The following is a 20,099-nucleotide window of genomic DNA, read 5'->3' on the forward strand; positions in this document are numbered from 1 at the left end:
TGAACGAAAGAGAAATTGGATTTTGAGAATATGATTACGAAGAAAAATATTAGTTTTAAACCTTGGATCTTGGATGACTTATGGAAGCTACTTGGATACTGGGATCGCGGAGGTGGAGGATTTGGCGGCACATGCGTATACGCGCGGTTTGTAGGAACCCATTACCAGCAGGTTGTCGGTATTCTTAACTGAATATAGGTTGTTTCTGGAACTTTAGACAGCGCTCCTTATCGTAAAGTGGACTAGAGTTTCGTTCACTGCTGGACTTTCTACTGCACATTTTGGAGCAGCTTGTTGGACACAGTGTCTGCAGATCCCATCGTCGAGCAGCTGAATATCTCGTGAAATGAACGATACTTCTCTCATCACAAATTTGGGCATCTGCTTCTATGGATACTGTCATGCCTCAGAAAATGCTACGTTTGAAAGCATCCTGTCGGTAGTGAATAGCATTCTTTCAAAATTACTACCACCGTATCATCCAATACAGATGCATTGCTGGTCGTCAAATTAACCAGCCAAAATCCGGAGTGCCGCTGTAAAGGACTGAAATGCTCGCTTCTCAATAAATAATCGAATTGATGCATGCTATCAAGTAGAATTACTGTTCTGGACGTTCAAAATTTGCATTGGGTATGAAATAGATGGAGAGCAGACAAGCATCTCGGCCAAGAGAATACATGCTAGGGGCGAACCACAAAATATCGAATTGGCGATGCTAGATATTATTAATTGTCGATCAAAAGAGAATAGATAGATGTGTAGAAAACTACACTGCTGCTAAATGCGAACTTGCGGACTTCAGTAGAAGCCTTATAAACCATCTTTGCAGCCATATTGATCAGCTGTGCAAGTAATGCGCTTCAAAAATGACGATCAAGAAAAACGCAAGGAGAAAAGGCACAGCAAACGCAAGAGTTCGCGTTCACCAACTCGGGAAAAGAAGAAGAAACATAAAAGACACAAACCAAAATACTACACACCACCCAAGATCTACGAAGAAGAGGAGGGTTGGATCCCGCCGAGTACTTCACACATTGACGATGACGAGAAAGAGTGGAGAGAGAAGCTGTTTGATGCAATGGCAGAAGACGAAGGCCAAGACGCCTATGCTTATCAATACGATCAATATGCTCATTCATCACGATCTCGGGAAGACTTGATGGACGAAGAAGAATATCGCCAGTATATCGTTAACGGAATGTATCGCAAGAGACACGCCGAAGAGATTGGAGCTGAGGAAGCACTGAGGAAAGAGCGAAAGCGACAGGAAAAAGAACGTAAACTTGCCCAGGAACGCATGAAGAGAGAACAAGAACGACAGGAAGCTCTGCTCAAGCAAGTGATGCTACGAGATGCACGTGACGTATACGATAAAAAGTGGGAGGAGTTAGAAAACAAGTCGACTGTGACAGAAAAAGATATACCATGGCCTGTACGAGGAGATGACTTTACACTGCACGGCGTCCGAGAATTTTTGGTAGACGAGACACAACCTGCCGAAACGAACAGGAAGACCGTGCGCAAGGAACAGCTCCGCTATCATCCCGATAAGTTTATCCATAGAGTAATACGCAGATTCCATGGCAAGGATAGCACAAAGGAGCGCGTGACATCTAGGATGAATGAAATATCCGGTCTGCTGAACGAGCTGTGGAAGAAACTTGCCGATGAATATCCTTGAAGTTTTATATCTTGTATGTACATGATTAAAGACCGCTGCGTGGTACAATGCAACTCTTGTTTGTCTGAACGTGCCACAAGAACAAGAAGTGGCCTTTGCATTGGCTTAGTTTCAAACCTCTTTGAGCGGACCCTCGTGGTCTTTCAATCACACGAGTTTAAACAAAATCGAAACGCCCTCGGAAAGGCGAGATAAAAGGACACATTATCAATATTTACAGCTTGAATTTGTAATATGGAAACAATGCGACTGAGAGCTGCAGATCGAGATCTGTCGCTGGAGAGAAAGCGAAAAGAAGGCTTAGCATGGCTGCCCCATTGCTGACAGTTTCCGCTCACGTTGCATGAGCAGGAACTTTCCTTTACCACTTTTGCACACATTACCCCTTTTTTCCTGGTCCCTTGCGAGCCGGACCCTCCTCTTCTTTTCTCTCACTTCTTGTTGGAAAACAGGAGCCGGGGCAAAAACAAACCCTTAATACTTTCTATTCACTTTCTGCGACACGCTGGTCACTGCGGCGCGAGCCAACAGGCACGTAGTGTCAACAGCATTTGTAACAATCGTCGTATGTGATTCATACTATAGGAATAAGTGACATTATTCCCGGTGGTATCGAGTTAACCTGCCAGTTTTTTTTTCTTTTTTCCTTTTTCTCTCTTTTCTTTTTTTGTCTCTTCTTTCTTTTTTCTTTTTCTATCCTTTATATTATACGCCAAACAAAATACTTGACGGGCGGCATGGAACCCCAAGCAAAGGGTCAAGGACCTCATCAACCTGTCGCGCCAGACATGACCGGGAAACAACCGCAACCACGTCTCTCAGGTTCCCGGGAAGCAGTGAGTGTTATGAACGGTGGCCAAGGCCCTGGAGACCAGCTGCATGGGGACGAGATCGCTGATTGTAATTCCTTAACATAGATGGAACCACTGTATGAAAAGCTGTTGAAGCAGTCCTTTTCGGACAGTGCATCGGCCGTGGAATTCTGCCGAAACCTGTGCGCTGAATTTGGGTTTACTGTTAAGCAAGAAGCCAGTGCAAACAAGGTGAGTGAAGAGAACGGAAAAATAGACGGGGAACATAATGCATAATTCTTTTATCTCGTACTAGCATATTTACGTCTATTGTTCGCGAGAAGGTTTGCCGGACTCGGTACGCAATCCTAAACGTTCCCCGCCGCAACGCAAACGACCTTCGAAGCGGTGCGATTGTCGCTGGCGTGTAGTCCTGTCTGAAAACAAGAACTCGCGATGGGAGTTTCGTCGTTTTGTCAATCCAAACGCGTCTGAGCACAACCACGAGATGATGTCTCCCGACGAACTGATCAAGAATTGGCCGCCACAGGTCAACGACGTGATAATCGATCTAGCTCGACAGCGATTGCAGACGCACGAAATTCGGGACAAAGTGAAGCAACAGTTTCCAGATATAAGCTGGAACGAGCGTCGTTTCTACAATCGACTGACAGAAGAACGGAAAAAGATGCGACAAGAAGCCGTGTTGGAGCGGACCCGGCACATACTGCAAGTATCATCTCAACTATGCTCGGTTGTTGCGGCAAATGAAGATTGGTCGAATCATGTACACACGGAGCTAACACGCATGTTCGAGCATTTCTGCCAGCAAGCAGGCATTGATCGTCAAAGCTTACTTCTTGATCTGGACATTGAAAGTATCGCGAGCGACGTCGACAGCGTGAAACAATCTGTGAGCGACAGCGGTGGAGAGGATGAGCCTTCATTGAAAAGACGAAAATCAATCAAAGGCATAAGCACTGGTTTGCAAACTCAACAGCAGTCATTAAAAGGTGTCCAATCCGTTTTTGTACCTGGATATACAATACATGTACGTACGCAACCCTTACGAATAGAGGGGTCGAGCAGCCGGCGAAGCAGTACTGCAACACCGTCAATGCCTTCCTTTGCATCGCAATCACCGAGATCCTTTGCGTCGTATCCGTTCCAGCAACCCTCATCATTTCCAGCGGACACAGATATGATGTACATGCCAGGAGGAGCTCCCTGGTCGTTTCCGACGGCGGCGGCAGCAGCAGCAGCAGCAACAGCAACAACACCAAATTCAGCAGTTCCTCCATCATCTGCGTTAAGTCTCCAACCTCCAACGATACAGCATGTATCGCCACAGCAACAGGCAATGCTCCCAACATTCACGCCGGATGTGTCTTTCCAGCCGCAACAACAACAGAAACACCAGCCATGTATGGGTTCCATAGGAGAACGGCCTATACCGGCACCCTACAATAAAAAGTTTCAGTATAAGCCTAATCCAGTATATATGCCTTTCCAGAACGACCGACTACAGCAGCACCAGCAGAGAACGTTTCAATTCCAGCAGCAAACGCCACCACCACCACCATCACAACAGCAGCAACAACAACAGCAGCAGCCTTACCCGCACCCATCCAGTTTCGTACCACAACAACAACAGCAACATCAAATGCAAGGAGCAGTTTTGACGTTTGCAAATGTCAACAACATGGCAATGAACGGCCCAAATAACAGCAGCAACAACAATAACAACGGCGCAAGCAGTGGTAATAGTCTGTTGGGCGCACCTATTGGGACGGTGCAGCCTGGCCCTTGGCAGTAAAATCCATCCTTGCCTGCGTTCTTTATTTCACTTTATACATATATTACTTTTGTCTTTTAAAAGAAGACTTGGCGCCAATTATATGTGAATGCTTTTTTGGTATAAGCGACAACAGCAATAACCATTTATGCTAGCGAAAAGGATAGATGATATTGTATACTTGATCCTGTCTTTTACATCTACCTTTTCCGTACATACCTAGTCATTCCTTCCTAACCCTCCATGTAGTATTATAGTAATTCCTAGTCGCTTCAATAATATTGTAGCATCAATGTGTATGCCCTAAAGCAGAAAATTTATGATATTTCCGCCCTCCCTAAGTCAAGATAAGAGATCGTCTCCTTTTAGTAGATCATAATATTCCATTCATTTATCAGAAAACAACAATGAAAGCCAAGAAGGGCAAAGGTAAAGCAAAAGGGATACGATGAAAACAAAAAGTTAGCAAGGTACGGCGATGAGAAAAAGAAATAAACAGAGGGACAGAAGGAGGAATGAGGTAAGGGTGCTGTGATTGCATGCGTGCGCGAAATATCGTCCTAAGGAATGAAAAAAAAAAAGAATAGAGAAGAAAGAACTACTGCCAAAGGACAAACGCGAGGATTGCTGATTGAGCAATGATGGGTATACTGTAATTAATTGGGGGAAAGGAAATAACGCAATAATCAAAGGGATGGCAAGGACAACGACGGTGAAGGAGGCTGTTGTTGCTGATCGCACTTTTCGATCTCGGACCGGACCCATCGGCATAATTCACTGGCAACGGCGCCTCGTTTGATAGCGAGCCATCCTTCCAAAAGATCCACGAGAAGAGCACGTTTAACAGGTCTCAGGTATTCTTCTGACAAGAGTTCGCATGTGCGCTGCACTGCGCATTCGACGTGGCTTTCGCTTAATATTTTGCCAATGAATGCCGCACCCATCAGATCAAAACATGCCGATATACTGTGCAACGTCAAGAGCAAGTTTCGACAGCTGGGAGTTTGCGTGCTAAGAGGAGGCGGCTCGCAGCAAAGGACTGAAGACTGGCACGCCGGTCCGAATACCATTGAGCATAAATCTCGGCCATTCTGTTTGCCTGCGATGGCTAGCAGCTTGTATCCCGTATATTCCAAAAACGCCTTGATGTTATCGGCCAAGGTGAATGTGATCTCGCGGCAGCAGGCTGGGAATGCGACATCGAGACGCGTAAGAAGCCGTACCATCATTGCAGCGAGCGTTCGGTTACTTGAGCAAGCGTGAGTGCAGGCAAGTCGCACAGGAGTCCGGGAGATGGCAGCAACAAAGACAGCGTGATGAAATATGACATCAACGGCGGATCGGATTCGGTTTCGGATATCAATATCTTCTATGAGGACATACTTGTGTTTGTACGAAGATATGCCAGAGACAATACGCTGATGCAGCCTCTCTTCACGCCGCATGAGCTGCTGAAAGAGTTTGTTGTTGTCGTAGCTCAAACTGTTTAGCAAGAAATGGTTGCCCTGAAGATCGTCAGGTGATGTCACGTTTGAACCGCTGGTTCCGATACCGATTTCATCGTCCTCGTCTTCGTCGTCGAGGAGCATACGCTCGGTCGGCTCCAATGAATAGACAGAAGTGGGGCGACCTCGCTGCTGGTGCTGGTGCTGGTGCTGGTACTGCTGATGCAAATCAACAGCAGCAGCGACTGATCCTGCAGCGGCGGGGTTGGCGGGGAGGTAATTGGTGCTATGATACGACGAAGGCGTTACTCTTGTCTGCATGGATAGCTGGCGGGATAATGTCTCGAGAGCAATCAGAGCTCCCCGGCACTGGACTTTCATTGCAAGCTCTGGAGATATTTCTATCTTCCAGCGTCGCTGAATCGTATGCAACGCAAAGTATCGGATAGACCTCGATACTTGCAGCAGCCGCCAGAGGTCAGCCAGGTCCAGGAACTCTTTGAAAATGTACAGCAGCAATTCTTTCGGCAAAGATGCAAAGGCGTCGGTGGGCTGAATGAGGGAATGCGCAGGGTTCATGTCGGCGCAGAGAGCAGCGAGATTGAGGGCGTTTGTCCTTTTTAACGACCGGCTTCTCCTCTTGTGTTGGAAAAAAAGGGAACAAAAAAAGAAGAGAGTCGAAAAATCAATAGGGCCAAAACGGGTACAAGTCAGCGGGGCCCAGCACCCTGCTGGTGGGGAATGCTACCCACTGTGCACATTGTATCTCCACACACAAAAATACACACGCACAGGGGGTGTAGAGGAGGAGGAGGAGGAGGAGGAGCAGAATTCCAAATTGTTTATCGCAGACGACGTTTTATTGTCATGTACGCACGTTCCACAGGACTACTCATTATCTGGAATCCGCTGTCTTCCAGCTCGGCGACAACACGCGCTCCCAACTGCCAATTCTTTTGTCGTATACATTCATTCATCAGCAGGATCCATGTATCCTTTGTTGCATTGATGTTTTCGCCTCGCATGCGCGTCAAGCATGCCACTGCATCGTCAAGCTGCCCGTTGCCAACGAACGCTGATATCGCAAAGTGGTACGTCGCTCGATCAGGTTTAATTTTGGCTCGCAGCATTTGCTGGAAGGTTTCCACTACTTTTGGAAGATGCATGGCGTTCGCATACCCCTGAATCAAGTTCGTATATGTGTGTACAGTTGGCCGAATATGGTACGGTGCTTCCTTTGCCACTTGGAGCGTCCGTTCTGCCTGATCCATTTTGCCATGCTCGATCCACATATTGATAAGTGCGTTGAATGTGTAAACATTGGGTTCCATGCCCGCTTCTTGCATGAAGGTGAGCATTTGATCGGCCGATTCTGGCTGCTTGTGCTGGAAGATGCCTTCCATCAATGTAGTATACGTAACGGTATCTGGCATTATGTCGTGCTTTTTCATCTCTCTCAGGATCGGTTCGGCCTCTGAGAAGCGTCCAGATGCCATATATCCCTTGAGAAGCGTGTTAAAAGTGATGCGATCTGGCTTAATTTTGGATTTCAGCATTTCTTTGTAAAAAACCAATGCAGCTTCAATTTCCTTATTGATGACTAGTCCGTTGATCATTGTGTTGACAATCACTTCATTGACCTTGAGAGTAGGGTCCTTTTGCAGCAGCTGGAATGCTTGGAACGCCTTCCGCGGCATCCGCGCTTTAAAGTATACACGTATAAGTTGGTTGTAAACCAGTTCGTCCAGCTTGTGTCCAGCATCCAGTGTTTGCCGCACGATCTCCTCCGCGGCCTCTGCGTCGCGCCGGTGAGCGTACATGGAGAGCATGCTCACGCACACAAAAGTGTTGGGCTTCACATTGGCTTCCATCATGTCTTGATAGATAGAAGCAGCCTCGCGCAACGACCGCGCGTCCAGAAATCCCTTGATCAAAACACCGTAAGTTCTGACATCGAGAGGTTTGCCTTCTTTCTTTTGTTGTTGGTATATCCATCGTACGTCGTCTAGGCTTCTTTGGTGAAATAGGTGGATTAGATTTCGGTTGAGCGCGCCGATATTGTCGAACGTGTGTTCAGCAATCAATTTCTTTGCTGTCTCCTGAAGGGAGGTGCTGGCAGGTATGCATCTATTGATTGTCTTTGCAAAATCTCGGATATCTGGAGTCAATCCGTTTTCATCTGCTTCTCGAATCAATTGGACAGCTTCATCCCGTCGTCCGAGCTGTAAATACGTTGCCAGCAAGACGTTGAACGTGGCAGTACTGAGCTGCAGGTTTTTTGCGAGGAACTCTGTTCGATATGTTGATAAAATTTCTTGATATTTGGCTTGATGCAATTTCACCATAAAGTACTCGTTGTATTCCAGTCGAGTCCACTCGTGTCCCTGCGCTTTCATGTCACTTAGCACTTGCAGTACCCGGTCTTCGGTCGTCCACGAGCGTTGCTTCCACAGTGCAGCTCGTAATCGTTCATAGTCCTGACGTTCCACCTGATCTGGGTAGATTCTGCTTTTTTCCAAGTATTCATTCCACAGTTCCTCGGGATGTTTAACTGCTGATTGCTGCGTGGCGGGCTCCGTTGATGTTGCTGTCGTTGTATAGTTGTGCGAAAATAATGACGGGTGGTGAGGAGGAAAAGAAGAAGAGGAAGAAGAAGCCAGGGCTCTAGGTCGCAAACGCTGCCAGACAGCTATGTATCTGTGTTGGCACCATACACGGGCCAGCCGGTGCATAGCTAGTTCTAGTAAGGTAAGGGAAGCTGGGGGTGGGGAGGAATCTCTGGAGTGAGAAAGTGGCTTTTGTCACGCAGGCAACCAGCTTGAAATTCATGCCGTTCGGAACATGTCGCTTTTTCCCTCGTGACATGGCAGCCAGCAGTTCTTCCTCCAAAGTCATCAAATCACTGCAAGGCATCAGCCTTGTAAAGGTGCAAAATAGAACGTACCGAGTACCGACCGCTTCTCTTACACCACGCATACCCGAGAAACGAGAACGGGGTTTGTGATATCTTTGTTTCGAATCTCGATCGTGGTTTGTCTGACTACAGCTTCGGTTACTTCAAGAGTCCCCGAGTGCTTCGAGCGACGAAGAAACGGAAACGATCTACACCGAAGATATCATCACTTATTATCATCCAGCTCCGGTTAATTTTCATGGCATTCTTATCGGTAAATAATATCTGCATGCGTCGACTGCGCCGCCATAGTAACAAGTTTTCAAATGGTTAGGGCGTGGAGGTACGACTCTAAAGCGGATCAGGACGGCAACCGGGACCCGCATAGATGTGAAGACTGGACGTGATACTGTTTTGATCAAGGGTACTCAGGATAAAATTGAAAAGGCAAAAGAAGCTATTGATACTCTCATTAAGGAGGTAACAATGCAGAGAGATCTCTAAGGTTGATATGCGCTGATGTGATTTTCATCAATTAGTCATACAATCGAACACCGCCTACACACTTTTTGTCGATTCCATTATCATCGCCCTATACCACTCGTAAAATGGAAGAATTCCAAAATTCTATTTTATCATCAACATTCAAATGCGACGGGATGGATCCCAGTATTCTTGTGTCTACTCTTAATCTGCATATAACACTTGGAGTGTATAAACTGCTGAACCAAGAAGAAATCGAACGAGCTGTGCGATTTTTGAAGGAAGATTGCGCACAGCTGGTAAAAGATACATTGAAGGATGGCAAAGCTCTCAATGTACACCTTCGCGGTCTCAATATCATGCAGAGCGATCCAGGTACCATTCATCTAAGCTTACATATCCTCGTCAACTTTCGACTAATAACTTTTACCTATCTGTATATAGCGAATGCACATGTCTTGTATATTGAGCCGAATCAGCCTGAAGACGACGATCGACTCGGCAAACTTTGTTGTAAGAGCTCCTCAGTTTTATGAAATCTGATAGTGAGAGACTCATGCTTGTCATTGTAAGCTGCATTGATCGAAAAGACAGTCGAAGCCGGTCTAATGGTGAAGGACGACAGACCTTTCAAGGTATGGATAGAATATATCAGCGTATCTTGAAGGAAGCGTTAAATTCAAAAAACATAGATGCATGCGACGCTTATTAATACATCACATCGCAAGAATGGCGATAAGAAGAAGAGATTACCGTTTGATGCTCGACCAATTTTGAAAGAATTTGGACAACTGGATCTAGGCACCGTCAAGCTCGATAAGCTCCATTTGATGAAGATGGGTCGTCGCGGTCCAAACAATACTTACATCAGTGAAGGGTCGATACCACTGTAAATATGATATATGATCAATACAATGTAAAATGAAAAAGACGTTCCAAAGTGCCAAATGATTCAACTTGGTTTGACATATTGTACATAATTGATACCTAATCTGTCGATTGAAAAAATCTTACAATGGCACTTCCATATCAATTTACGTCTCAACTATGCTACCAAATGGCAGCGATATTATGCTCGCATAAGAGACACTTCGGGGCTTTTGACATGTTCTATCGAACGTACAAGCCTTCCACCAACTTGAAAGTTCTGTTTTTGCACGCAATAAGTGCACTGAAGCATTTAAAGAGTTTCGTGACAATATAGCGACGACCTCGTCGCGTTATGCTTTCAAAACACGTGTAAAACCACAAACACACACGCATTTGTGAAACATTCATGATACATTAGTATTTGACAGGCTGTGTGCTAAAATAAACCGCAAACTATGAACATGACGCGCTATGGAAGCATATATGGCCTATGAGATTGGCTTATGTATCCGTGTATGTATCATCAGGATAAGAAGACAAGAAGAAGGGGAGAAGAAGTTATGAGACAAAGGAAAAAGAAGGGAAAGATATGTATAAGGTATAAACAGCGCAATTTGGGGGGAATAGTGCTTAAACAGTTTACTGCCGATAGCGGCAGCAACACGGTGGATGGGTAAATAGCTCTCAATGGCATGTATAACGTATATAAGAGGGAGAAAGGGGAAAGAATAGGACAAAAGAGAAATGTTTTTCGTCTTAGCATCATCGTTTATCAACCGTCCCTGCGGAATGGATCATGACCACCGAGATGATGATGCGGCGGCATTCCCGAAATATCCAGTGGATGTCCTGAGGGTATCATAGCTGCGGCGGCGGCCTGCTGCCGGTCGATTCCCATGTTGCCGCTTCGAACACGATACATTTCTAGAAGACTCTCGAGCTCTTGAACTCGTTGCTGATACTGGTTCAGTTTCTCATGCAAGATTCGGATGTGATCTACGGATTTCCGCAAGATAGTGCCTTTGTTTGCCTTGGTTGCATCTCGGTCGGGGAGTAAGGTTGCAAGTTCGTTTATGCGTTCATTGATGTTATCACGTCTCCGTCTCTCAACTGCGTTGTGTGATTCACGCCTTCGCCGCTTCTTTTCAAACAGCTGCTGCATGCTATAGAAAAGTGAATATTTGTTGTTAATATTGTGAAACTTTCATTTCAATGGAGCCCACCCAACGTTGCTCACGTGTACCCTCACACACATCCTTTTTCAAACCAAACATCATCTCCCTCCCCCAGCTTTGGAGATGTGTGCGTGCGTGTGGGTCTAACCCGCTCCCCAGTCAGATTGCAAATGTCCCTTTCTTCCTTGGTACTAACTTTCTCTGTTGCATCTCCTCATCAAAACTGCCAGCGCTGGTCGGTGATACCATGGACGAATCGGACTGCTTGGAAGAAGCACCGTGGTCAGCGGCAGCACTCTTTGGAGGTGCGCCGATGCCTGTGGTGTTTACAGCAGACCATTGCTCTGTTCCTTGTTCCTGAGAGTAATACATGCGTTGTTCTCGTTTAATCGAAGGCGATGCTTGAGTTGTTTGATGATGAAGGCTTTGCGAAGTCATAGGAGGAGGCCCTCCTGTGCCTCCTGCGGCCGCGGCCGCTGCTATTGTTGCTGCTGCGACTGCCGAGGATGGCTGGTTGTAACTCGGTGTCGGGGTATTGTAAGGATGATGTTGTATGTCGTACGGTCGCGAGGAGGCTGAAGAGGATGGGTACGGTTTCGGCGAAGCGGGAGCGTTGCTATTTAAGGACATCATGGACTGCATTTTTTGATGCGGGTGTGGAGGTGAATCCAAAGAAGAGGTCGTCAAAGGCGAAGGAAAAGCCTTTTGATCGCTTCCCATGGCGGCAGCCGCAGCCGCTATGCTGCCGACATCATGTGGCTGCTGTTGCTGTTGCTGCTGCTGTTGCTGCTGCTGTTGTTGTTGTTGTTGTTGCCGCGAGCTGTATGCTGGGTTTTGGTACTGTACATTGTACATTGCGACAAACTATACGCTTCAAGTACAGGGAAGGGAAAAAGGATGGAAAAGAGCGAATGACGTAGGACATAGACCGAGAGCATGAGAACAACTCTTGTGACACCAGAGTCATGGGCGCCTCATTGCTTTCGGTTGGCTATCGCCCATTAACATCGCTTCACCTCCCTCCTTCGCTATCCGCTGTTCCACATTTGAATTACATGACTGCAAACAAGAACTGGTACTTGACAGCTTTATCGGTCTGTTCTTGGCCTCTTGCGTGCTTCGATAAGGGTCTGAGTAATAGTTGCAAATGTGCATGATTTTTGCACTTCAGGGTCCTCACGCTCAGACTCTTGATCCAGTGCTCCTCAGCTTTGGATTAAAATTATTGATTTTATTGGAGTACAATGCGTTTAGAAACCGTCTGTAAAGCCCATGTGCATGGACCCTGCAGGCGGCAACGTACAACACAACGGCTGGAATGGGTGTATAGTGGAGGAGTTTTGATTAATGGGATGCAATGTAAGTAAAAGAAGAGGGAGATGGAAATATTGTTTGCATACTTCTATGTACCGTTGCAAGGTTTCTCTATACTCGTTACTGCACTTGACACAAACCAAAAGCTTCACGTTGTTGCAAAAAGCTGAGAGCTGCCGCGTAATGGTACCAGATACCGCCGCAGACGAACAAGTGCCACAGTTGATGCGAGTGACCAATGTGATCAAACTTGCCTGGCCAAATGGCCTCTGGAAGCTGGTTGCCGTAGACGACCACACCCAGGATGTAGCATGTGATCGATTTCAGAACTGGTGACAGCCACGCCAGCAAAGGCTTTGTACCGTACACATACGATAAATGAGAGAGCGGGAAAATGCCAGAAGCAGCAAGTGTGATAAAAAAGGAGATCCGCAACCATTTCATTTCTGCAATAGATCCGTTTGTGATACTTTCTAAGTACAAATGTTTTCCATTTCTTTGGATGTCTCAACTTACCGTGACGTTCAAACCACTCCATGAAAGGAATAATGGCGCCAACAATTGCCAATGTGCCCGTGCCGAGCATGTATGTGTTACGCCACATGTCATGGCAGTAAAAGCCATAGTATTCCGTGAGGACGACGCTTGCGCAGATAAGAACCGAGATTCCGACGTAATCTAAGCAAGCAACCCGTTTGAACAGATGATAGTCGTTGATCCCCGATAATGTATGCCACACAGTGGAGCACATTAGACACTTGCAAGCTGCACAAAAGAATACGGCAAAGATGACACGGTCGATGGTTGGTGCTTCAGACAGTGAAGGAGAAAAGAACAGTTCGTAGATGCCGATGGATAGGAACACAATGAAACCAACGAGATGCGTGTAAATGTTTCCAGTCTCGTTGTGCAAGTACAATAAAGAGTGCCAGCACTGCGACGGCGTTGAAAGAAACCGGTAACCCGTGTGAATGTACTATAAATAAAAATGCACGAACGATTCGTTTCGTCAGAAACTATGCAGAAAATTCATCACCGGATTACAGTTTTGTTTTACCTTATTGTTTCGCCATTGCTCCGGAAGCTCTTCATACGACAGCAGGCGTTTGGCACCGTGAGCTACAGCCTGCTTGAGCTGATCCATCTGTTCGCTAGCGCGACCAGCTACGTTGTGAATCTTTTCGTGCACTTTGTGCCTCATTTCAGCCGCACGATCAATGGCATCCGAGATTCTGCCGTCCACTTCCTCGATCTTGCTCATGAGAGCATCGATCGTGTCATCAAGAGTCTTTTCAAAATAGTCATCCGAGCGGACGAGTGTTGACTCGAGTTCCCTGTACTTTTCCGAAAGGTCGGTCAGGGATTGTTGCAGGGTCTGTGTCAAGAATGCTGGAAAGAGTCCATGCTGCTTATCAGCAGAAAAACAACTCTGCCAGCGATTGTGCCATTCCTTGTCGAGCGCCTCGAGGACTTCGTAGGCACGTTTTATTTTGGCACTGCTGTAATCCTGCAGTCGTTTGCTATCGTCGTTGACACTCTGCTCGAACTGGGAAAGCCGACACTTGAACTTTTGTAAAAGAGGTACTAGTTGGTCTCGAAAGAGAGCGTCTATATCGAGGGTATCGTCGCAGCCGCCCGTGCCGCTCTTAATTGTAAGGATATTTTCCATTGTTGCTTGCAGCCGAAGACCTCGTAAGGCCCAACTGTTGATTTTTGTTTTGCGTCTGTCGGGGTGAAAGGAAAAGAAACGACGCACGCACTCCCTCTCTGCACAATCGAAGCAAACAGAAATGGAGCCCAGGCTAGAAAAATGTCGGAGCTTGCAAGAAAAGAAGGGCGGGTCGTGCGCGCGGAAACCTAAACTTGCATTGTGTTCTTGAATTTTCGCGACGAACGTACCTCAATTCGAGCACTGCTCCCTCGAGATATTGGCAATTATATTACATGCTCATTCCATATGGACAGAAACGTCATTGGAACTTAATAGAGTACTGTATATTCAGTTTATTACATACAGACATTAGTTGGCTGCTCTCTCGAATAGTCATTAGGATAATATGGAGCTGCAAAGTGCTCTGCTATCACCTTTTGAGCGATGGTACAGGAATAATTTACCTGATTGGTAATAGACTCTGCAGCTATGTAAGAGTTTTACACTTCACAGGATCCGATACAATATCCATAAACATTCGCAACGAGGCTGATTATATTTTGGAAAGGAGAATTTTGGATGATTAAAAGCTGTTATATGAGACATGATGGTGATATCGCAGTCGTTTCTATCGTTGGTTTTTTTTACTTTTGATCTTGTACAGCTATTTTCCAATATCCCTCCTTCTTCTTGCTTAATTCTGATAGGTACTTGCCAAGAGCGGAAAATCTCTATTGTGACCTACATTCACCGAGGAACAAGGTCTCAGGAGTTCACAGCGGACATATGACGAAACTTATCTTCAATATAACACCGAGGTAGCAGCCGCAGAAGAGCGTGTAACGCGCAATAAGTTAGCGGCTTCTATTACATTTTTCGGCAAACTGCTCAACCAAGTGGACTTGACCGCCGTTAATTTCAAATGACATTACACTTTCTGCAGTCAATAACAATTTATGGTATCTGCTCTAGGTCGTATCTTCATATATATATATCGCTATTACTAGTGTGCTCTGCAGTTTGTCATAGTAGTTTGTTGGATAAAAGTTGACTTAGGAATATTCGATGGACTTCTTCAACAAGTCCGATGAAATTCAGAAGGTTTAGCCATCGACAAAGCAGCCACTCGATTCGAGGTATATAACAATCCTTTAATGCGAGTACTATGTATACTTTATATATATTTCACGAACAAAATGATTCAAATGTGAAATTAAGCCCATATGTATACTTTGGCCATGTAGTATATAATGCATAGTGCGGTGTGTATGTGATAATGTAGGGCATGTGTATGCGAGAAATAAGTTAAATTTACAGAAGGTATGACTATGAACGGCGATATATTTGTGCATTCTGTGAAAGAACAGGCAGCTGCTGTGGTCGACGCACGGAGGAGATCATCCATTTTTCTTCTCTGGGCTTTCTTCTCGCAAGCGGAGGGAATTCATCCTCACTCTCCGATTCTTCCTCCTTATGATCATTGCTGTTGCTGTTGTTCATAACATTATTACAGTTGTTGACGTTCAAGTTGCTAACAGTGCTGGCAGTATTGTTGTAATTATTGGGTATAGTCGGTACACTGTTTCGTCCCGTGTAGTATTCAGGGTTCGGTATAGGCTTAAAACGTAGGTTGTTGTCTGTTTTCCTTCTGGAAGAAGTGCTAGACGATGATGGAGATTTGCTCCGCTGTGTGAAAATACTCGAGTCATTGGCATGCTGATAATTGATCTCTGATGATGAGTGGTGATCACTGTGGCGCTTTTTGTAGCTGAGCGAAAGTGAATCGAAACCGGAGCTTACATCCTCGAGCATACTTTCGACTTCCTGAAAAGCAGAACTCATTGTATCTTGGTCTCCTATTCGATTGTTATCATTGACTGGGCTTTGATGTGGAAGGTCATCTTTGAAAGAGGCAAGAGAGACACTTCGTTGGTTTGGGCGCTGAGTATCAGATGCTTGTCTTGTAATCATCGTGTCGGAATAAGCGCGTGGAACTGGTACACTATCGGTTGGACTGGTAGATGGAGGAATAATAGGTGGTAACGGTGGCAAAGCTGTCGGTAAGGGAGGTAGACTGGTACTTGGAGGTGGTAGCTGTTCTCCAGGATAGTTATCTCGAGACATTGACCCTAAATTAAGCATGGTAAGGTGACAAAGGTACAAAAAGAGATTGCTAGAAGGATTCTTACTATTTCGACTTTTTGACTTGTATCCATACTTGTATGCGAATAGTTTTATATCTCTTTCGACGTCTGTCTTTTCCAAAGCGGATCGTATTCTGCCACAACACTGATGGAGATTCATTTAGATTTTCTTGATCCGCTCCAAGAATCTCGAGAGAACTCCATACCTGTTCATCTACAATATACATATTGCTCATCGTGTTTGCAAAACTTCGAAGACACTCTACTTTAGTATATAGAATCTCGCATCTTCGAAAATCCATGCTACAATCCCTTACCCAGAAAGGCTCTCTTGTAAAAACTGGATACGTTCCTTTTCCAATTTTTGGAAGATGTTGCACGCATTCTCCCAATCAGATAACCATTTCTCCGTAACATCCTTGAGCACCTCCTCTGCGCGGCGGAATTCTTGCTCTGAATTGCAATACATCAGCTTTAGATCTTTCACATATGGTTATGTAGCTGATCATTTACCAGCGGTAGCAACGACTTGTTCTTGCTCGATGATGTCCTCCTCAACCTGATGAACTTCTTTCGGTGACATCAAAGGCATTTTCTCCTTCAAATACTTTTGCATTCCGCTGAGTTTGGTGCACTCTGCAGTGTAGTGTTCTCGCAGCTTTGGTGCATAGCAACGAAGTTGGGTGAGTTTCGATTACTATGCAGAAAGTATAATGTCTCTAAGGGATACCTTGACAACGTTGGTACTGTGCTTGAGTCGCAATTGAGCCGAGTTTTCAATTTGCTGGTGTTGCTACAGGATTCCATATTTAGTCGAATCATGCTCACGATCACGAGATTTTTTATTCCATACAGCTCTGCGTTTTTCTTCCTGATCCTTAAGAAAAGCTGCAAGAGGTGCTTCCAAACTTCGTCTTAACTGTTGTGAAAGATCATAGTGCGCTCGCGCTGTCGTTTCCATGGCGCTTGGTACGTGTGATATCGATGCAGCCAAAGTTCCTTCCTCGTTTTGACCAACCAGCAACTGTGAGAGCCTCAATAGTCTGTCGCCATAGTCTTCCTCTATATCTGCTCTGAAGAAATACCGATAGAGTGAGCTTGGTTCACTGTAGGCGCGTTACTCGTGTTTGCTAAGCTCTCCTACCTTATTTCATACAGCTTGAGGATCTCCTCGCACGTCTGTCTTGAATGCTCTAGTTTAATCGTGATTGCCTGGAACATTCGATCGTCGTCGTCCTGCATCCTGGTTCAGTAACCATATGCTTCCTCGGAGTACGCGCATGGGGATGTATCATACCCAGGGGGAAGGCAATACTCCTTCATCAATAACGGGTCCCATATCGTTTGTTGCCTTCTTGATAAAAAAAAGTTATCGAGAAGAAATAAAAATACAAGTGTACCTTGCGGACGAACTGTCGTGAACAGTGGCGCCCCGGCGTTCTAAAACTTGATCCATGAAGTTTTGCCCGGGTTTCTATATTTGGTGCAGATCATCCAGGTCGTTGAATCTTTGAAGATTCTCTCCGCATTAATCTGATAATCCAGGTACTACTCGAAAGTACTCCTTATCATATGCAATGAAACAGAGTGAGTTTAAAGCTAGACCTCAAGCGTGATATCCCAATTTATAGCCTCCAATATCGCTTTGATGATATTTACTGTCGAGTAAATGCTATGCTCATTCCAACGATCTAAAAAAAGTTTCCAGGCCTAATTTTAGGGCTAGTAGATTCGATCGGTGAAACAATCTTTCATTTCTACTTTCAGGTGGTCAATGAAACCAGAGCTTGGTTGACAGCATCCTGGTCTGATTATGCATATGCATATTGTACGAATAGCCCTTATATCCGTTTGATGTGGTAATTGACCTTTTACAGCAGGCTTTCTATCATCTGGGGATATTTAGTTAAACGATCCAACCCTTATCCGTTTCGTTTACCAGGCATAGATCGTGGTAAGCATGAAGTATTTACATTACATACTTGTTAGATGATTTGGTGTAGGAGTAAGGGAGATGAGGGATATATACGCAGCGTGAACGCATACTTTGATGTTAATGCTGCTTTTATGCAGTTATCGCGTATCCGTTGTCCAAATGGCATATCCAACTCTGCGGCGATAAATTTTTCTAGGTAGCTGACTCTTTCCTTCTACTACGCATCACAATTTTCGACATGAGCAGTACACGCGGTCGAATTTCCAAACAGTCAAGAGCGAAAAAGTAGAAATCGGTACAAGCGGAACGTAAGACAGTTGCAAAGTTCATTACTATACAGCTTGTACAGCAATGTTGATTATCCTCATTGCGTGCACAGGTCCAAGGGCATATCAGCAACCCATGAATTCTCTGACTTGGAAATCCAGCATCCTGATTATATCTGGGTATTAGAAGACATACAAAGCGAAGAAAGATACAGACACGCAGAGACTGTGAACTACATTCGATCCAAGAATGACACAAAGTCCAGTGCCAGCAAGCATGGGACGAGTACAATGTATATGAATGACTTGTTATTTGTTAAGATCTTAAAAGCTCACATCGTACTATAGAATGCCTGCGAGCATTTTCGTCTGGAACTGATACGGAAACTGGAGAAACAGTTACAACAATTGGACAAGGAACTGGCTGAAATGGAATAGTTTGTGGAATGCTGACCAAGAGATGCGTGCAAGGTCGAAAAGAAAAGACGATTGAATATTTTCAATTGGCAATCGCCGCTATCCGCCTTTCAATGACCCCTCCGTAGAAAGAAGGGAATATGTCAAAATGGCAAAGCCATCCCCAATCCAGTTTGAAGACTTTGGCGGTGAACTTAACCTCCCATGATAAGTTTATCAACTGCAAAATGAAATCAATATCCATCTGACATGTCAACGATAACCACTTACTTTGATCAGAACGTCGCGTGATTTAGAGCATGACTATTAATGTATACTTTAAAAGAAAGATTGTATATATTGACACAGTAGGGTTACGTACTACTTGGTTTTTAAAAGGTGTTGAAAAGAAGTAAACACATTTAAGGTTAGAAAAGAAAAACGAAAAGTTTTGGTAAAACAAATTCTATCGATAAAGTAGCACCAGCCAAATGCTCAAAATTGAATTTAGTACTTTGCTTCACGCGCTATTCCGTTTTAACTGCCGCATTCTCCGTAGCTCCGTTCTTATGCAACTTTCGTTTCAGGATGCCAGAAGCAAATGAGGATTACAAAACTAAATTCGACACCGAGGATAAATACCTGAAATTCTTCAATGAAAATTGCCTTCGCGATTGGAGCTACGAGAAATTTGCTAGTGCATTTGCGAAACCAGAGCGAAGCTCGGCATCGACTCGCATAGCGAAAACACGCACCTTGAGAGCTGCTTACAAGAGCTCTCCATCGACAATTCTCGCATCCACGTCTGTACCTTCCAAAGTGAAGCAATATGTTGCAAGTAAGGCGCGGAAGGACGAGTCCAACAAAGAAAGCAACGACAGCAAGCCGCACATAGAGGCTGGGCCCGAGTCACAAGTGCTCGTGAATTATGGAAACATCGTTGCGCACAGCAATGTGATGGAGCAATCGTCTTCGCTTGACTCTCGAAAAGACAGTCAAGGTAAAGTAGCTCTTTATGCTGTACAGCATACGGCTGACTCCATGTATAGAAGAAGTGGTCAATGAAATACAGCGAAAGAGACCCCGTTCAGACGACGAGATCGCAGATTTTTTCAACCCGACCAGTAACAACGTAAGTCTCTGCTAAGATTCCTAAGGACCAACCAATCTGATTATTGTGAAGGTTACCAACGATGAAGACAGGACATTGAACAAAGACGAGATGTCAGATGATCAGGAGGTGAGCAAAGACTGAT

At 45.1% G+C, this 20,099-nt stretch overlaps 11 protein-coding genes across 11 annotated transcripts; 6 read left to right on the forward strand and 5 right to left on the reverse strand.

Moving 5' to 3' along the window:
- Window positions 1-856: 856 nt before the first annotated feature.
- VTP01DRAFT_318 (uncharacterized protein) lies at window positions 857-1,684 on the forward strand (the record flags this gene model as incomplete). The annotated part of the gene is made up of 1 exon (XM_069381722.1): window positions 857-1,684. The coding sequence occupies one exon, from the start codon at window positions 857-859 to the stop codon at window positions 1,682-1,684; it is 828 nt and encodes a 275-aa protein (XP_069244738.1).
- Window positions 1,685-2,421: 737 nt separating this feature from the next.
- VTP01DRAFT_319 (uncharacterized protein) lies at window positions 2,422-4,291 on the forward strand (the record flags this gene model as incomplete). The annotated part of the gene is made up of 3 exons (XM_069381733.1): window positions 2,422-2,520; window positions 2,602-2,727; window positions 2,792-4,291. 3 exons carry the CDS (start codon window positions 2,422-2,424, stop codon window positions 4,289-4,291), a joined length of 1,725 nt encoding a protein of 574 aa, XP_069244739.1.
- Window positions 4,292-4,956: 665 nt separating this feature from the next.
- On the reverse strand, window positions 4,957-6,294 carry VTP01DRAFT_320 (uncharacterized protein; the record flags this gene model as incomplete). Its single annotated transcript, XM_069381745.1, has 1 exon — window positions 4,957-6,294. The coding sequence occupies one exon, from the start codon at window positions 6,292-6,294 to the stop codon at window positions 4,957-4,959; it is 1,338 nt and encodes a 445-aa protein (XP_069244740.1).
- A 263-nt stretch (window positions 6,295-6,557) lies between these two features.
- VTP01DRAFT_321 (uncharacterized protein) lies at window positions 6,558-8,447 on the reverse strand (the record flags this gene model as incomplete). The annotated part of the gene is made up of 1 exon (XM_069381756.1): window positions 6,558-8,447. The coding sequence occupies one exon, from the start codon at window positions 8,445-8,447 to the stop codon at window positions 6,558-6,560; it is 1,890 nt and encodes a 629-aa protein (XP_069244741.1).
- A 131-nt stretch (window positions 8,448-8,578) lies between these two features.
- On the forward strand, window positions 8,579-9,984 carry VTP01DRAFT_322 (uncharacterized protein; the record flags this gene model as incomplete). Its single annotated transcript, XM_069381767.1, has 7 exons — window positions 8,579-8,711; window positions 8,778-8,882; window positions 8,943-9,088; window positions 9,148-9,466; window positions 9,536-9,604; window positions 9,665-9,726; window positions 9,784-9,984. 7 exons carry the CDS (start codon window positions 8,579-8,581, stop codon window positions 9,982-9,984), a joined length of 1,035 nt encoding a protein of 344 aa, XP_069244742.1.
- Window positions 9,985-10,733: 749 nt separating this feature from the next.
- VTP01DRAFT_323 (uncharacterized protein) lies at window positions 10,734-11,991 on the reverse strand (the record flags this gene model as incomplete). Its single annotated transcript, XM_069381778.1, has 2 exons — window positions 10,734-11,124; window positions 11,333-11,991. The coding sequence occupies 2 exons, from the start codon at window positions 11,989-11,991 to the stop codon at window positions 10,734-10,736; spliced, it is 1,050 nt and encodes a 349-aa protein (XP_069244743.1).
- Window positions 11,992-12,101: 110 nt separating this feature from the next.
- Window positions 12,102-12,403, forward strand: VTP01DRAFT_324 (uncharacterized protein; the record flags this gene model as incomplete). Its single annotated transcript, XM_069381789.1, has 2 exons — window positions 12,102-12,230; window positions 12,308-12,403. The coding sequence occupies 2 exons, from the start codon at window positions 12,102-12,104 to the stop codon at window positions 12,401-12,403; spliced, it is 225 nt and encodes a 74-aa protein (XP_069244744.1).
- Window positions 12,404-12,570: 167 nt separating this feature from the next.
- On the reverse strand, window positions 12,571-14,119 carry VTP01DRAFT_325 (uncharacterized protein; the record flags this gene model as incomplete). The annotated part of the gene is made up of 3 exons (XM_069381800.1): window positions 12,571-12,896; window positions 12,967-13,426; window positions 13,508-14,119. The coding sequence occupies 3 exons, from the start codon at window positions 14,117-14,119 to the stop codon at window positions 12,571-12,573; spliced, it is 1,398 nt and encodes a 465-aa protein (XP_069244745.1).
- A 1,308-nt stretch (window positions 14,120-15,427) lies between these two features.
- Window positions 15,428-17,584, reverse strand: VTP01DRAFT_326 (uncharacterized protein; the record flags this gene model as incomplete). Its single annotated transcript, XM_069381811.1, has 9 exons — window positions 15,428-16,230; window positions 16,291-16,390; window positions 16,452-16,494; window positions 16,563-16,698; window positions 16,759-16,903; window positions 16,976-17,038; window positions 17,099-17,318; window positions 17,390-17,481; window positions 17,543-17,584. The coding sequence occupies 9 exons, from the start codon at window positions 17,582-17,584 to the stop codon at window positions 15,428-15,430; spliced, it is 1,644 nt and encodes a 547-aa protein (XP_069244746.1).
- Window positions 17,585-17,822: 238 nt separating this feature from the next.
- VTP01DRAFT_327 (uncharacterized protein) lies at window positions 17,823-18,826 on the forward strand (the record flags this gene model as incomplete). The annotated part of the gene is made up of 4 exons (XM_069381822.1): window positions 17,823-17,832; window positions 18,453-18,489; window positions 18,561-18,740; window positions 18,796-18,826. The coding sequence occupies 4 exons, from the start codon at window positions 17,823-17,825 to the stop codon at window positions 18,824-18,826; spliced, it is 258 nt and encodes an 85-aa protein (XP_069244747.1).
- A 605-nt stretch (window positions 18,827-19,431) lies between these two features.
- Window positions 19,432-20,098, forward strand: VTP01DRAFT_328 (uncharacterized protein; the record flags this gene model as incomplete). Its single annotated transcript, XM_069381833.1, has 3 exons — window positions 19,432-19,843; window positions 19,893-19,975; window positions 20,027-20,098. The coding sequence occupies 3 exons, from the start codon at window positions 19,432-19,434 to the stop codon at window positions 20,096-20,098; spliced, it is 567 nt and encodes a 188-aa protein (XP_069244748.1).
- Window position 20,099: the final 1 nt, after the last annotated feature.

This window comes from Rhizomucor pusillus (assembly GCF_041956525.1).
Source record: "Rhizomucor pusillus strain CBS 183.67 unplaced genomic scaffold VTP01scaffold_1, whole genome shotgun sequence".
Lineage (NCBI taxonomy): Eukaryota > Fungi > Mucoromycota > Mucoromycetes > Mucorales > Lichtheimiaceae > Rhizomucor > Rhizomucor pusillus.